The sequence below is a fragment of the Medicago sativa genome, chromosome 7, assembly GCF_051527215.1.
Source record: "Medicago sativa cultivar Bolivia chromosome 7, Bolivia_mono, whole genome shotgun sequence".
Lineage (NCBI taxonomy): Eukaryota > Viridiplantae > Streptophyta > Magnoliopsida > Fabales > Fabaceae > Medicago > Medicago sativa.
Window position 1 is genome coordinate 99,305,192 of NC_140755.1, and position 18,557 is coordinate 99,323,748.

At 32.9% G+C, this 18,557-nt stretch overlaps 1 protein-coding gene and 1 long non-coding RNA gene across 2 annotated transcripts; one reads left to right on the forward strand and one right to left on the reverse strand.

Annotated features, from left to right (window-relative positions):
- Positions 1-8,897: 8,897 nt before the first annotated feature.
- Positions 8,898-16,881, reverse strand: LOC146911091 (putative beta-D-xylosidase 2). The gene is made up of 7 exons (XM_085730366.1): positions 16,433-16,881; positions 13,995-14,273; positions 11,476-11,645; positions 11,272-11,369; positions 10,563-10,913; positions 9,945-10,358; positions 8,898-9,850 (listed from the first exon to the last, which is right to left on the reverse strand). Exons 1-7 carry the CDS (start codon positions 16,832-16,834, stop codon positions 9,246-9,248), a joined length of 2,319 nt encoding a protein of 772 aa, XP_085586492.1. The 5' UTR covers positions 16,835-16,881; the 3' UTR covers positions 8,898-9,245.
- LOC146911092 (uncharacterized) lies at positions 11,816-13,722 on the forward strand. Its single transcript, XR_015020549.1, has 2 exons — positions 11,816-11,942; positions 13,515-13,722. It is a non-coding gene; the product is annotated as an uncharacterized LOC146911092 (long non-coding RNA).
- Positions 16,882-18,557: the final 1,676 nt, after the last annotated feature.

An 18,557-nucleotide genomic window follows, 5' to 3' on the forward strand; every position in this document is an offset into this window, starting at 1 on the left:
AAGATATGAGAAACGAAAGGAGGATTTTATATATGAGTAGTAGTATTTAGTAGTATATGGATTTTCATGTGATAATAAAAATATAATGAAAATAATAGAGAGAGACATAGGTTAATTAAAAAAAGGGTTTGATAGAAAATATGACAGCTTTGACCCTGAGAAAAAGCTTTCATCCTTCAAATTCATAGCTGGCCTGGCAACACATTTTAGATTCTCTCTCTCTCTTACTCATACCCAATACGTGGCCTTAGGTGGTATAGTCTATGGTCCTAAAATTATTTATCATTTCTTACCGGTAAATGCATGATTTTAACTTGTTATAGCCGGTTACCCATCACGGGTGCTTCAAGTTCCAACCACCGGTAAAACCTTAACTCCAGCTAAATGCTCCAAAAACAAGCAAAGTTTATGAGAAGCTTCATTTTAATTACGAATTTACCCTTCCAAACGTTGACCCAATATTTGTATTTTGTAGTATGACTCTCTCTCCTTTTTTGTTGCATTTTTTCCTTCCTTCCAATTTTTATTAATTTTAAAATATAATCACTCTTCTTTTGTGGCTCTTTAGCGTAACGCATCAACATTGACTTTATGAAAATTGTGAAGCAAGAGGCGACGAAATAGTGGCTCCACATGTGAGCTTGATTCCAAGATAATCGATGAGATGGTGGCATTTAGCATGGGAAAGGGAAAGAGTTTCCCACCATGGGAAAGTTATTTATGACCATTAGATTAAATAAAGAGCACAACTTTATCATAGACTCTCAACACTAGATATTTTTCTTTCACCTTCCTCACTAGGGATGTCAATGGGTACCCATGGACACGGATAGTATGATACCCATGCCCGTCCCGTTGGATAAATATGATATCCATGCCCGCCCCGTACCCTCATGGGTACCCATTATATGGGTACCCGTGGGTATTGAAGTATCCATGGGTATTCGTGGGTACCCATGGATTTTTGAATTTATTTAGATTTTGGAACAAAGAATAACTTTTTTTAATTAACAAAAAACTTCAACTACTTTTAGCATATAAGAAGCAAACGAGAAGATAAGAGGGAGAGGTGAGTGACTGAAGACTTATGTTTTAAAAAAGAAGAAAGATGGTTACAATGAGAATTGAAGAAAAATAATGGTTTCAATGGGAATTGAAGAAAAATAAAGGCATGGTTATTGGGGAAAGAGATTGTTTTATGACGTGAAAAGTTGAATCGGTCAACTTAATAATATAAATTAAAAAAGTTATAAATTAAAAATAGGTTAATAATAAGATATATAAGGACATTTTAGTAATTAACTTAATTTATTATTGGGTATGGATACCCGTGGGTATGGGTACCATCAAATCCGTGTCCGTACCCATATAATAATGGGTAGTCAAATACCCATTAATTATACCCGTGGATACCCGTTTAACTACCAGCCCCGTGCCCGTGATGGATTTTACCCGCGGGTACCCATGGGCATGGGTATTTTTGCCACCCCTATTCCTCACTCACCCACCACCACCAACTAAGCTTTTGCAAGATCAAACCAACCATGACTACCATTTCAAGAACTTGAATCACACAAATCTTCATAAACTGCTCTCAATATTTTCTTCTCTCTATATTTTTTACTTCAATTTTCAACGGTAAGTGGGTCACATTTTTCTGTAAATTGAACATTGGTTTTCGTTATGTGTTCATGAATTAAATTCACAATTTGCAGATTCTTTACCAAATTGTACACTGTAAAACTACATCTTTTGTTTGAATTGAATCAACAAGAACACTCTTTTAGTTCAATCTAAACAGTGCTTCTCATTCTCCCTCAAACACTTACTTTCATTTGTTGTTGAGGTGGATTAATTTAGAGTTGGAAGATGAAAAATTGTTCATAGAAATACCCAGATTCTAAATAATTTTGTTTTTGATGCTTTTTTAATTAGATTTTTAATAAATTAGTTCGGGGGGAGGATGGTGTGAACACATGTGGATGTGGGATGAACATAGCTTTATCATAAGTTAATTTTGGCAGTAAAGAAAAATGGGATTCATTGTCATGGTGTGGGTGGATGTGGGTCAATTTGAATCTCACGGAGGAAGAAGACAATGTGAAAAAAGATATAGTGTGAGTGGACTATGATAAAATCAATGTTCCTAGTTAATCTAATGGCTAAAAATGACTTTCCCATGGTGGGAAACTCTTTCCCTTTCCCATGCTAAATGCCACCCGATGAGATATATTACTATTTTGTAAATTTAGTGTAAAAACAACCGTGATCATAGGTGGCTATAGCCTTTAGACGGACAGCACTTGTGTGACATTATGTCACGGTGACATTAAATCTAAACCACACAACACACATTGCCACACAATATCTAGGTAACACAACACATACAACACATCTGGGCCACACAACACACCACCTTTGTGTGACCCAGATTTAATGTCACCGTGACATAATGTCACACAAGTCCAATCCCCTTTAGACATTCTTCATGTCCTAAAAAACAGTACTACAAAATTATGACTAATCAACAATTTACTTTGACCTTATTAAACCCACTAGTCTTTTTTTTCCTTCGTCTCTATTGAATGATTATTCTCATTTTGTAACTTTTCAATTTGCAATAATCACTGTGGATAAGACAGGCCCATCCATAATTTGGACAAACTACCATAATTCGATAATAAATATCACTACCTATTTATTCAACCATTATCATATCATGTTCCAATTTTCTAGTAATTATCATTTTTCCAACTCATCTCTAGCCAACTTTTTTCTTTTCAACAAACCACATATAATTTTGTTTGTTTGTTTAATATTTTAAGAACGATAAATTCACATTGTAGTTGGATGATAAAAACGAGCATCCTCATTCTGCCATGGCTTTTGTTTTGTTTTGATCATCACAAGAAATGGCCAAGAGAGGGCAAATAAGTCAAAACAGAAGGAGCATATTTATTGGGAGAGGAAGAAAGTGACTCTTCTCTCGTAAGCCACAAGAATCATACTACTTTTTCTTTTGAGATGGTTTTGCTTTGCTTTGCTTTTTATTTCATTTCACCCACATTGATTAATGAATGCACATGAAATTGGATTAGATAGCCAGATGGGTTTGTCTTAAAGGCTCTCTAACTTCCCTTTCCATTGCCCCCACAGACCCATTATTATTATTATAAGGAGAATGTTAACGAGTGCCTCTGGAACATCGATTAAACAGTTAAAAGAAGTAAGATTTTATTAAAAAGTGATGTAAGATGTAATAATTAGTTAGTCAAAAATAACAGTTTATATTTTCAAGACAATTTTTCTACTTTTGGATTCCTTAACCAGTGCCCGGGGCACTGGTTAACAAGACCCTTATTATAAATGGTGCAAATGCAATGCCTAGGTAGTGCTAGCTAAAATCTCGTGCATTGTAATTGAATTCATATATTCCCCATCTTCTCCCTAGACACCTATTCCCCCACACACTTGCCATGTCATCACATTCAAGCCAGCCTGTTTCCACGTGGCATTTCTGAATGTTTAGGCCCGCAATCCCAAAGACTCTACCTCCCCTTTCACACCCGGATAGATTTTGGAGGCTGCTCTTTGTTTTTTGTTTCTCTGTTGCATTCTTCTTCTGGACCAGTACTATTATTATTGCGTTATTTGGAGGATCTTATGTATTTCTACACAACATGGATCCATGATGAATAATTATTTGAGTCTTTTATAGACTAGAAGCAGCTCAATTCTTATAATATTTTATCTTGCTTTTATCATTTTGCCATGATAATACAATACATATGGAATTTGCTTCAAATAATTGCATGCACCTTGGTTTTCCTTTATATTCGGGAAAATGTTTATTTTTGTTCAGGCACATGACTTTGATAATCATCAAACCAGCCTATCAGAACAGAAACTATATCATCAAACCAGAACACGATTTGTAAAAACGTAATCTTGGATAGAAAAAAAATATCACCACAATTTTTATGTAATTTTTTTTTTTATAAACTACATTCTTTTATCCCTTTAAATTATTTTTAGGTTTCACTTTGGTCTCTCGGAAGGTGTATATATTTTGCGTTTTACTTATTGATTCTGTGATTTACGTTTTACTTATAAGTTTTGCGTTTTGACTAACGAAATGGGAGGGGGTGAAAATATAAGCACTGGGTTGGGGGTGTGAAAAGGAAATGCTGCTGGGTTGTGAAAAATTGGTGAAACGGTTGATGGGCTGAAGTCTAGTAAATGTTGGGCCCTATTTGTGCTTATTGCTATATATACCCCATTAAAATAAAGTATTGCTATATACGCCTTCCTTCATATATTTTTGGGGCCCTACGACCATGGTCCCTAGTATGCGTACCCCAGCCTTAGGCCTTGGCCCGACCTTGTTTCTGAGAGATTATTTGGTGCAGGATTCTTCTTCATCTTTGTGGTCATTGGTTCAAGGGTATTACTTTTCCCACCCTATAGATTTCTCGCGCGCCCTGCGTTTTTTTCAAAAATGCCCTTGTGCAGTCCGGATTTTAAAATCCGGATTCATGTTTACTATTTCGGATTTTATAATCTGGACAATTCTTATGTATAATTAGTCATCAGACTCTCACATTTCAGCAGTTTTGAGTTTTGCTTTTAAAAACAACAAAAAAAATAAGTAAAAAATGTTAAAAACCTGTCAAATAGAATCATAAAAATATCAAAAAAAAAATCTAAAAATCAAATAAAACTAGTACAAATTTTTTCGGATTTTTCTGAGAATATGAAAAATTAAAAAAAATTAAAAATGGGTCTAAACGATGGAATTTTGGATTTTGAGGGGCGGAGTCCTGTAAGAAGTCCCTTCTAAGGGAGTCATGGTCCTTGAATTATTTCTGATTTTCTGGGGAAGTTTCGGAGCAATCCGATCAAGTAGCCCGAAAACCCGATTTTTGACTAAGAATAGGTAACAATGACCCAAAACAAAAGGATAAGAGTTAGGAAGATTAATGTTGTCCCTAAAATGGTTATACATGTTACAAACATGTTTAGGATTTGTTCTGATACAGTTCGGATTATATAATCCGAACTGTTTTACCTTGAAAAAGGGTGTTTAGGGGGTTTCCGGATTATGTAATCCGGAAACATCATGTAACGCGCCCTATTTTTGAAGTTTCCGGATTACAAAATCCGTAACTCCATTTTTCACCCTATAACAAAGGAAAACACCATTCCGGATTATGAAATCCAAAAACCTCAAGGACATTTTTGGAAAAAATGCAGGGCGCGCGAGAATCCTATAGGGTGGGAAAACTAATACTCTTGGTTCAAAACTCACCATCTTCATAAAGCAAAATACATTCAACCATATTGTCATGTTTTACTATGGTCACTATATTTGCATATGTGAAGTGATATATGATTGAATGCGATTATAAAATACTAGTAAAAGACTTGTGTTATCGCACGGGTCACATAATATTGTGGTAATTATATTATATACAACATAATTATATTGTTAATTTTGTCGAATGTTTAAAGATATTTTTAATAAATATTTTTCTATTAGATATTTTTCTCTTATATATACAAAAAAAATTAAATTGTTGAATCACGTCAGTTGTTGATTTTATCTAGTTATATATGAGCAAACAAATTTTCTTGTACATATAAGAAAGTCGATATGATAAAATTTTAAAAACTCATGACTATTTTCAAAACAACGATGAGGGTGGTGCAACCTCTAATAATTGTTCTCACTGACTATCTCCATAATCCTAAAAGTACGTTTTCATTCTTGGTCTATCTGTATTATGAAAGACTAGCATTCAGACAAACACTCGTCTGTCCACTCTTTTTATTGCACTAACCGGTGTAAATTATGAATTAGGTTTTTTTTTATTAAACTTTGTTTTTGATTAAAATTATAGATATAAATGTCGTGTCTTTTAAATGGGATGTATCAAGCAATCCTTGCACACAAAAAGGGTATGCACTAAGAACAAAGTATTCACCATGATTTTCATTTTTTTCCAGACGAGCCGATACGTAGTTATTGATGGGTAGAGTGGTTTGTTCACGATATGTTCAACTACCTGGTGATCAAAAATTCACTGCAAGAAAGGTAGATTATATTCCTTGCAGTCATGTATCATGCAATTTGAGACTCTTATATCAGCTAGAGGAAAATCTTCATCAACTTATCGGATAACTGTAACATCATTTGCAATCCACTTGATACATCCCACTTAAAAGTACAAGGCTCTTGGAATCTAACTTGGAAGCTCAAGATTACACCAAAGGTAAGAAACTTTATGTGGCGAATATGTAGGAATTGCTTACCAACTCGTGTACGCCTAAAAGATAAAGGAGTCATATGTCCTATGAATTGTACACTGTGTACGGTGGGCAGTGATGATACACTTCATTTATTTATTTTATTGTCCAAGTAGCTTAAATGTTTGGAGTATGCCGCCTTTCTTTTCTTTTATGTCTATTTTGCTACAACAAGATATGGATATCGAGAAATTATATTCAAAGTCTTACATGATTTATCTAAGGAATATGCGACTTTATTGTGTTGTGTGTTGTGAAGTATCTGAAAACGATGAAACAACAGGGTGTGAAATGAGGTAATTGATGCTTAAGTTTATGTTGAGAGAAATGAGGTATATCGGCTAGTTTCCATATTTTGATAGAAATATCAGATTGTATTGAACACATTTTAAGTAATGAAATGTTATAAGCTCCTTTTATAAAAAAAAATGTTTGTGTCTTTTAAATTGTAACAAATTATACTTATATTTTTAAATGACACATACAATACAACAAATATAATACATTCTTATCTTTTTTCAATTACAACACTTAGACAAATTTATTAGAAAAACACTTAGACAAATTTATTTAAGGATATAATTGATGAATGAAAAACCAACCCAAAATCCCTTATCCTTTTTGTGCGGGTGGCCTCTAATATGCACCCTTTTAAAAAGGGTCCAAGCATGGACCATTAATTTTTTCCCACGGTAGCTGGTTATCAATTCTTTTAATAATTGTTTTAAGTTCTTTTTTGTTGAAACACATCTTTCTATCAAAATTACAGTTTCGTTCGCAGGGGCGTAGCCCTTCATATGGGAGGGGTAGCCTTGGCTACCCCAAAAAAAATACTATTCTTGAATTAGTCGGTATGTATTTATATCCGGCTACCTCAAATAATAAACATTGAGCTACCCCAAACAAGTTTATTTGCAAAAATTAACATAAACAATAAAGTAAAAAAACTACTACAAAATTGATAGATTTATTTGTATTGGTTTGATACTTTCGGTCTCAATAACAACAATAGAGAAACCTTTTTCAACAATAAAAATTAGCAAGACAATAGTCATAGACAAGTTAAATGGACAATGAGTTTCTTGCAAATAACCTATTTATTTACATTTGAAAAGACATTATTAATCTATTATTAAACAGACAGTTATTGATAAAATTGGGTTCTTCAAATGCATTTTGCCCAACGTTTTAAAATAGCAATTTTATGTTAAGTTTCTAAGATTTGTTAATTTTAGTCCTTAATTTTTTTGTTAGAGATTAAATTCAAGACTAAAAACACTTTTTCTGTAAAATTTTAAAAAGCTGAGACAAAAATTGAATAATTCTTTTAAGGACTAAACCTAAAAAATTATAATTGATGGGACTAAAAATATATTTTATCCTTAAATTTAATACGTCTGTTTTAAAAAAAAAAACTTCTTTCTAATTGGCCCCTGCATAAATTATTTGCGAGCTTCGCCGCTGTTCGTTCGGATTTTATTTTAGTATGAAATGAAAGTAGGAGTTATATGGTTTATCATAAATATAAATTCCAAAATGAATTGTTGAATTTTTTTTGTTTATTGTCAAACTCAAAATTATTGAGTATCAGCGGTGGCACTCAAGCATCAGTGTTGTTTGAAACCAAAATGGAACATCTTGTTCCAAAAATAATCATAGGCCAAAGGAGTTGTACAAGGATAAAAGAACGAATTTTGTTTCATATTTCTCAACAGAAACATTTGATCATAGAGACTAGAGTCTAGAGAGGAAGGTGATCTATGTCTTCTCATTCTCCTAAGATAAAGATAGATCTAAGATTTATCAAGTATACTCTTACTTCTCAAGAATAAGCAATGGGTCATGGCAGTTGAAAGAGATGAAACATCTGTTGTGTTTTGAGTGTTGAAGATGAAAGAAGTTGTTTTTAATGTAGCTTTTTGCCAAGAACAATGACCGGCTGTAGCCTGTCACTTGCTGAGGTCCATTGGTGGTCCTTTTATTTTGGGGTCCATATTAGGGGCTCCCTTTTTTGCGTGTCTATATATTATTATTATTATTATTATTATTATTATTATTATTATTATTATTATTATAATAATAATAATAATAATAATATATAAATAATAATAGGGGTCCATATTAGGGGCTCCCTTTTTTGCGTGTCTATATATTATTATTATTATTATTATTATTATTATTATTATTATTATTATTATTATTAGATGCTGTTTCCAGGACTTGAACTCGTGACCTTACAGTCATATGACAACAACTTTACCAGGTGCGCCAAGGTTACCCCTTATGATCTATAATTATACTGTAAAAAAAATTCATCAAAACAATATTCAAACTCCAGTTCATGAGTGTAGCTTAAGTTTTTTCCTTTTTCAATTTTTGACCCCTTTTACATTAGCAAATTAGACAACGCAATACGTCAATGCATGTAGTGAGCAGGCCCTTATGAAACTCACGGTTTGGACAACAACGTTAATGTTTGCGAGCAAGCGACTGAGCGAGATTAGCATAAAATAAAGTAATAAAGTAAAGGGATCAAATTAAAATAAATAATTGATGAAAAGCATAATCTTGACAATTAAAGCTACAAAAGCTTGCAATAAAAGATGATGAGCACAATCTTATTACCCATCTTATAAAAATGATAGAAAGGAGAGGTTATTACAACGTACAATTACAAAGCCAAAAGCCATCATAGTATTCAATATTGATAATCCAAAAGCTAGAAGTTTTATTAAAAAAAAAAATCCTAAACAAACCAGAAAGAAATGGGAGAATACAGAGAACAATACATTTCCTTAATCTCATCTCTCCCAAAAATTGCAAACAATTTTATCAAATTATTTGACAGTAATGGATGAATCAACCTAACATGTCTTCTCTTCAAGACATCAACCAATATATATCAACAAATTTCTCTTTGAATGGACATGCCTGAAAATTCAAGACTTGATAATCCCAAGTGCTTCTGCTTGAAGTGAAACCGAATGCTTAACATCACCAATGTGAAGACTATGTTCTCCCATTGGAATTCTCCTAATCCCAGATTTATCAACTACACTAAGCAACTTACAAACATGAATATTAACTCTAACCCTTTGCTTAGTCTTGGCAGGAACATGAACTTTCTCAAAAGCAACTAGGCTTTTCTGCGGTACCCAATGGTTACCTCCATTAGGTGGAGCAGAGAACACTAACAGCGTGTGAGTACCATCTCTAGATCCCACATTTTTGACATCAACGTGAAGGGCAATGGAGAGTTTGCCACATCTTGCATGTGTCACTCTAATTGCTTTGTTTGAAATGTTTGTGTTGTTGCCATGTCGATGACCATGCACCGGAACTGACACCACTGTGGGTGCACTAGATAATTCGTGAACAAAATGTGTGTATGTTAATCCATGTCCAAATGGATACACGACTGGTCCCTTGTAGAATCTATATGTTCTTCCTGGGTACCCTACTTTGCTTGGTCTCATTGCCATATTTGTCATGGCCAAGTTTTTTAGGTACTCTTGTGGGTACCATGTCACTGGTAGCTTGCCTCCTGATAGCAAAACACAATAGTGTAATAATTGTATTAGTTTATAGGCTATTTGCAATTGGGAATTCATTCAATTTTTGCAAGTTTTATGACAAACCTGGGTTAGCAGTTCCAAATAAAATGTCAGCAATTGCAGCACCACCAGCTTGGCCCGGATAACCCGCCCACAATATGCCAGCAACTTTGGGGTCATTCTTTGCAAAAGTAATGTCCACAGGCCCACCAGACATCAAAACCAAAATAGTTGGTCCCTTTGATGCAGCTGCCACCTTTGAAACAAGATCTTGTTGATGTCCAGGCAAAAGCAAGCCAGTCCTATCAACAGTTTCAGCTTCTATAGATTGGTCCAAGCCCATCACTAGAATAGTTGCATCTGCATGACGAGCTGCATCCAGGGCAGGCCCAAATTGTTTATCATCTCTACAAGCTACATTTGAACAACCCAGCTGATGAATAGTCTTAGCATATCTTCCTATTCCTTGTAAGGGGCTGGTATATCCACATGCAATACCTATAAAAACATGTTTTCTTATTATTATAGAGAATAATTACAATACGAATCAAAGGATAAAACATATAATCAATTCAAACGACGTGAGTGATGCGAGTGGTTGATGCGCAATATGTGTGTGAGTGTTGTAAACTTGAATTACCGCGTTTAAAAAATCGATTTGAACTTAGGCTTATAATTGGGCCTGGAAGAATTTGGGCTTACCAGCATAGTTTCCAATCATGGTAACCGTGACATCGGAATTGGGCCCAATGACAGCCACAGTTCGGTGGCGTTGTGGGGAGAGAGGCAAAGTAGGACCATTGTTTTTGAGAAGCACAATTCCTTGTCTAGCAGCTTCAAGGGCTAGCTCTTGATGAGCTGGTTTACACACATCTTTAGGGCCTAATCTTCCATAAGCTTGAGCTGATGGCTCTCCATCAAACATCCCTAATCTCATTTGCACCTTCAATGTATTCACCAAAGCATTATTCACATCTGCTTCAGTTAACAAACCTTTTTTCACTGCATCCTGTGTGTGCACTCCTAGGAAAGGCCCACAATCCAAATCCAAACCTGCAACATCATTTTTAAAAAATAAATAAAACATTGATTTTATACTTCTTGGAAAGCTTGTAAAATCTTTTTGAATAAGAGGGTCACACATTCGCACAATAAGGATATCAGTGTTCGTTGGATCTATATTAGAGGATTCAAATTACAATCGGTATTTTAGTTTAAAAAAAGAATCTAAATTTGCATTGTCTCATCTTGATCCAACAATCATTGATTTGCTGAATGTGTAGGACTGTAAAGACAGGCAGCCAAATATTAAAAATATCATCCAATCCCAATTTGTCATCACATTCATCAATTAGTCCTCAACATTTAATATGATAATTGAATAACAGTTAATATGGTTTATGGAACTAGCCTGCTTTGATGGCATCAGCAGCAGCTTCTTCTGGCGTTGATGCATAATGCTGGCTATTGTAAAGCACCCCGACAGAGTCACAATCAGATACAATGTACCTAAATCAACCCAAGTAAAGCAAAAGAGATGACATTATTTTTACTTGATAATGAGATAAGGCAATTGTCCAACGTGGATGTGATAATTGTATACTATTGAGCTTACCCATCAAGACCCCATACTCCACGAACTGTTTTCTTTAAGAGGTTTGGATCAGCACATGTAGGGACCCCATTCACTTGATTGTAAGAACACATGACACTAGCTACTTTTCCTTCCTTCACACACATCCTAAATGGTACATCAAATGTGTCTTCTATGTCTTGCTTACTCACCTGCACATTAAGTTTTATGTTAGGTTTTACTTTTGCCCATGCTCATAGACTATAACATAGGTGGACATTTGTTCAAAAGTGCTATGCATAATTGTGAAGTAAAAGGCATCCATATTTCTATATATGGCCTAACAATATGATGTTGCAAAAAAACAATTCATGTTAGCAAAGCCATTTTAATTCAGTTGAAGAGCCATAATTGAATTGTCACCCCGCAAAAATCGTGTGGTCCGCTTTCTCCCATTAATGTTATGTTTCTCCCAATTCACAAACACTGCAATTTTCATACAATTACAGGTAATAGAACAACCGTCAAGCATTTTATACTATCAATCATGTTTGCATATTCAATTTTTGCCTTTTCAAAAATAAAAAACATGTTTGTATATTCATGGGTGCGAACTCAACTGACGTTTAAACTCCCACATGTGTGGGACACATTTGAGTAACCTACATAGTAATTTTGCTTACCAACCAATCTCCAACTTGATGTAAGTGCAATAATTTAGTCTCAAGAATTCATTACAATGCAAATATCAAGTTTCATTTATAAATTAATTAAGCTATTTTTTTAGAAATGATTTTTCTACAACCAATTTATTTTAAGAGTGGGGTTTAGTATGGGAAAGGAAACTTCTTTCCCATGATGGGAAAGTTTAATAACAACCATTGATTTAATATTTTTTTAAGTGGATGGCCCAGATCTGTTACCTGGTAATGGTTTGAAACTTTTTGTTGGCTATTGTGTAACAAAAAAGGTGACCCTACATATGGATTAAATAACTTTATATCATTTGAAGAGGAGAGAGAAAAGTATCTACATTTCAGTATCTTCATTTTTCTGGTTTTCTTCTTCACCTAGTGTTGTTCTTATGAGTTTTTTACAGAACAACATGGTGTGATTTCAGTCACCCAAAATACAAATTAATTAAATCAATTTTTACCATTGTCACATGAAACCTCCAAACAATATTTAAACCATTTTTTCTATCAACGAAAATAGTAAAGGAAAAGAACAAGAGAGGAGAAACAAGCTGCACATAGATCCTCTCTCACTGACTTTTCACATGCAAAAATGGTGAATTGAATTTTTGGGTGTTATGGTTTTCTACTCAAAATTAATATTTTAACAACAAGAAATTAACCCTGCTAAAACCAAGTTGTTGATTCCTCCATGGTAGGTGAAATTATGATTATGCTTTTTAATAATGATTTTGACATTAGTAAAAAATAAATAAATAAACAATGATTTCAATTTCTAATAGATAAAGAGATGATGAGATTGAGATGAAGAAATCAGCAAAAGCACGAGGATGAAGAAATCCATAAAAAAAATTGAAAAACAATTGACTCAGATATAATGTTTAGTTAATTTATGTTAAGTTTATTAATTTTTATTTGACCAGGTTATCTAATTATTCACAAAGAATTGTCATCTTCTAAAATTTGTTAAGTTTTTCTACAAAGGATTTCTTCAGAGGAAAGAGGGAGGTGCATTAGTAATGATACAAATAACATTAAAAAACTAAACTCAGATTTTATTATTTTTGTAAACAACCTGTTGCAATTGACAGCTGCCATGAAAAAGAAAACTTTCCTATGGGGGAAAGAAGTTTTCTTTCCCAGACTAAATGCCACCTATTTTAAGTGATTAATGATAAAAGTACTACTCCAAAAGCAGGTGTCGGAGCCAGTAACTGCCAACATAAATTTAGGTGTAAATTTAAAGAATCGAACTTTGTGGTTAGTTATGTCCAAATTCAGACTAATAAATTTTGACACACCAGGATATAATCATCAACGCATAAGTTGTCTGATTTTCTAATTTCTCAAATAACACAAATGTTTTTGTTCATGTTTTTGGTACAGGAGATAACTTGATTGTACCTCTAAGCAAAAGCAGGAAAGAAAAAACAATATTACCTCATGACGGTCCACTCAGCTGAGTCATAGTTATTCCTTATCCAAAAACAAACAGATAAGAAAAAAGATGCAGCAAAGAGGACCCACAGATCCTACAAACCAACTTGGCCACTCTATCTATTGATCTTTCAATAAAATTATTATTATTTAGCCATCAACTGCTTAATTACTAGTTAATATAATAAACTTTTTGGTCAGGCAGGGCACTATACGATTTAACAAAGACAAATGCTATGTAACTACTTACATTACACTGTAATCTACTATTAAAATAATAACATTAAAATAATAAAATGTTCTTAATCAAATAGTACTATAGTACACTTTTCCTGGGAAAGGGATGGTACTATAGTACTTATGATTTATCTTTCAAACACAAGTGACTGACTAGTGAGCAAAAACTAATTAAAATTGAACAGGACTCACCAGTGCATTAAAGTGAAAGCGATCCACACCATTCCAATTATCAACATCATAAGCTGTGAAATGTTTGCAACAAGCAGCCACCTTCAACTTGTTACCGTCTGTTCCCTGTAGCCCCTTAACATAACTAGCAGCATATCTACCGGCTAGCACAGGGTCTTCACCGGGAGTTTCCTGTCCACGACCCCACCTAGGGTCTCTGAAAATGTTCACATTTGGACTCCAATAAGTTAACCCTGCTGCTCCTCCATTGTACATTGCCCTTGCTTCGTCCGAGACAACCTGCACATTACCAACCCTCGTTGAATATTTTACATTTTGATGAAAAATACAAATCTTTTGCTAACTTCGTAAATGTTTTTTTTTTACTTGTTGGTTAGCTCAAATTTGGAAAATTGTGACTGGCAAATATGTGCAAGTTGCTCAAGAAAGTGGGGCAGTGAAAGGGTCCCACTAAATTGATAGACAAGTTGTGAATTTTGAACCAATAAGTGAGCAGAACAAAATCAAAAGAAAGAAAAAGATACGAACCCATCATTATTGGATTGGGTTCAATTCATAACACTACTAGTACCTGATTAATTTCTCACAAAGCAAGGGATAAAGGCCATCCAAGTGCATGTAATGGATATGTTTTTTTATTTATTTCTAATCCACCTTTATTAGAATTTTTGACCTCCCTATAGACATTTCAAAGTATCCATCGTGAATGTGGTATTGAAAATGTTGGTAACACGACTATATATAAAAAAAAAGAACATGAATTCGATTTTTGGAGTAGTTGATGAGAGTCTATCTGACTATGTCTAAAACCCTATATAAAAAATGGATGTACGGTCTAATCGCTTTTATATGTCCTTTTATATAAGAGCAATGATATTTGAACAACCATTTAGTACAACCTATTTGACAACCTTTTTTCTCTCTCTTTTCATTGGTCAAAAACAATGAAGAGAGAAAAAGGAAGAGAGAGTAAGAATATAATGTGAGTATGAGAGAGAAAATTGTCTAAAAATTGTCATAAAATGGTTATACAAATATCATTTCTCTTTATATAAAACCATTAATTTGAAAAGATTCTCATATCCCAACCCAAGCCCATGATCACAAAAATTAGGCGGCATGTATAATTATAATTAAATGAATGGCCATCTCTCTCGTGCAAAATGTAAGATGATCCATAAGTGTGAGCACAAGTGTGCCCAGTTCACACGCCCTGATTATTATTGCTAGCAAGCAACTACTGATGTGTTATGTGTATCAGTACTTCAAATTTAATATTTTGAATTACATTTTATTACTTAGGGGTCAAATATGTTAAACATTGAGAATAACTATAATTAATCTATCCATAGCTATGTTTAGAACTTTTTGTGTATATTATTGGTAGCTAAATAGTACTACCTCCGTCCCAATTTAATTGACACAATTTTGTTTTTCACACATATTAAGAAAAATGTATAAATAAAGGAGAAAGTGGAATATATTGTATTGGGAATGATAAAAGTAGTATTATTTAATGTTACTGTATATTGTATTTGGAATGATGAAAGTTGTATTGAAAATTGAAATGGATCAGTTATTTTGGGACACTTTTTTTTAGAAAATGGGTCAGTTATTCCGGGACGGAGGGAGTATCAATTACTCTGCCCATACCGCAAAACAAAATTAAAGCACCATACCACTATCTTATCAACTGAACAGAATATCAGTAAAAACAAAAAGAAAAAAACAGATCTTGACAAAAAAAAAAATCAAAGCAAAAGTCAAGTACTACTTTATGATATTCTAGATATATATAACAGAAAAAGACTATGACACATTTTATATACTTTTTTGAATAAATGACACATTTTATATTGTTAATCTTATATATATTATTTTCTTTAATATTGCCCATTGAAAAATTAGATTCACTCAACTTAACCACACTTTTTTTTTTTTGAGAGAAACTTAACCACACTTAACACTTTGTAAGTAGGAAGCTTCTAGGGTACCTTAATAAAAATTCAAGAATTTTGGTACACTTTTTTTTAACCAACAAAGTAAATGATAATACTCTTGTGCTTTTTAAAAAAATACTTTTCACACAGAGAAACATGATTTTATCATCCACATTATGCTAATTTTCTACATTTCTTAATAAAAATTGCATTAACTACCAACATATATTTTTTTATAGACTCAGAAATTGTTTTAAATGTTATTTTACTTGAAATTCCGTATAAAATCAATAACATAATATATATTATGACTTTCAAAACATTTTCTTCATATTTCTAATGATACTCACTGATTTAAAGAAGAATGATACCAAAAATATTGATTTTGCAATTTCTCTATAGTAATTAACTTCTGCATCATTCTAATTCTAATAAATAAGAAGTGTACTTTGTGCAAGTGATTCGTACAAGTTAGTTGAACAGAAAATAAAATCTCACCCGTCCAATAGCCTCCCACAAAGAAGCATTAAAAGAAGCAGCGGTTGTGATAACTTGAGGAAAACTAGTAGCACCAGGAAACAAACCACCAAATCTAGTACCAGGTCCCACGTTTGAAACACCATGAAGTGCCTCCGACCACCACTCATAGCTTTTCATTCCGACTCTAGGAACCGCCGGAGCATTATTCACTAACAGATTAACTTTCTCTTGCATTGTTAATCTTCCAATGAGATCCTTCACTCTCTCTGGTATTGCAAGTTTCACATTGCAAAATGGCAAGTTCTTTGTTGTGCCGTCTTTTGCGTTGCACGCGAATGAATCACGTGCGTCGCAGGTGTTGTGGAGGAGGAGGAGGATGAAGAGGGTGCTGAGATGTGAGAGTGAGAATGTGGGAAACATTTTGGTGAAAGAGAAAGAAAGAAAAAAAATGAAAATGTAACTGACTTGAGAAGTGGAGGAATGGAGGGAACGTTATTTATATAGTAAATTATATATATTTTTAATTATTTTGTAAATTATAATGCTTATAAAAAAAATATTAGTAGATAATAGGTGGGGTGATTTTAAATGAAACTGTAGGGAGATTATGATATGACTTTATCGAACAAGCTATCTAGTAGCCACTTTCATCATTGAGTTTTTTTCTTCATTATTATTGCTTTTTCTTAACTGTTTTATTATGACAATGTAGCAACTTGCTTGCCTGCAGGTGAGATTTCAATAAAGTTGGTTGAGTAAAATTTTTAAAATAGTACTAGATCATAGTGATACAAATCACAATTAATGCATATAATTTAACAAATTAATAACCAAATAAATTTCATATTATTGGTTTGTAGTAATAATCTTCTCTCATTTTGTTGTTGCATATATGTCTGGCAAGCACCATAACTACTTTCGCCAAGATAATGATCAAGTGACATAAGGTATTAAGGTTCCGTCAAATGATATCTTTAGAGGCCAAAAGTTGGACTTGCAAAAAAATAATGACGATATTAATTAATTTACCTAATAAAATTTCTATTTGAAATTATAATATTGGCTTAATTGCACTTTTGCCAATTGTGCGATTTTGCACCCCATTGTTTCAAACGAGCGATTTTGCACCCTATATTTTGCCAATTGTGCGATTTTGCACCTCATTGTTTCAAACGAGCGATTTTGCACCCCATAGTTTTTCCCCTTTCTGATTTTGCACCACAAAAAATCATAAAAATATTCAGTTTTTTCCAAAAAAAATTAAAAAATCGGAAAAAAATTTAAAAAATTAGAAAAAAAATCAGAAAATATAATCATATTTTTTTTTTAAATTCTGGAATTTAATTTTCAAAATTTTAAAAAAAGTTCATATTTTTTAAAAAAATTCTGGAAAAAAAATTTAATTTTTAAAAATCTGGATACAAATTTAAAAAAAGGTCAGATTTTTTGAAAATTTACATTTTTTGTATTTTGAAAATTAAATTCCAGAATTTTTAAAAAAATATGATTATATTTTCTGATTTCGATTTTTTAAATTTTTTGGAAAAAAACTGAATATTTTTATGATTTTTTGGGGTGCAAAATCAGAAAGGGGGAAAACTATGGGGTGCAAAATCGCTCGTTTGAAACAATGGGGTGCAAAATCGCACAATTGGCAAAATATAGGGTGCAAAATCGCACAATTGGCAAAATATAGGGGGCAAAAGTGCAATTAAGCCTATAATATTTGATATTATTGAAACTTGAAATATCCAATAGTTTTTAATTTGTTAACCGGTTGTTCTAATGGACGTTAAATTATGTATCACAATATTTTCTTGTGACAAAAATATTAATTTCGACTCACCAATTTATAACAGCTAATGTTTATGGAAAATGTAATTAACTGAGTCATTTATTCTTCTCTAGGCTAAATATCCCAAATGCAAATAATTTTTTAGGTCCAGCACATTAGATTAGATGTATCAAAAGAGTGTGAATGAAGTCTGTTTTAAGTTGCTCTGTTTTGTGGTTATATGTCAGATGCAAACATTCTATACCACAACTTGTGGTGTTGTGCAACACCTCATTATTTTCAATTTTGTATATTAATTAATAAAATAAAATGATATTTGTCTTATAACATAGAGTGGTTGTTAAGCTA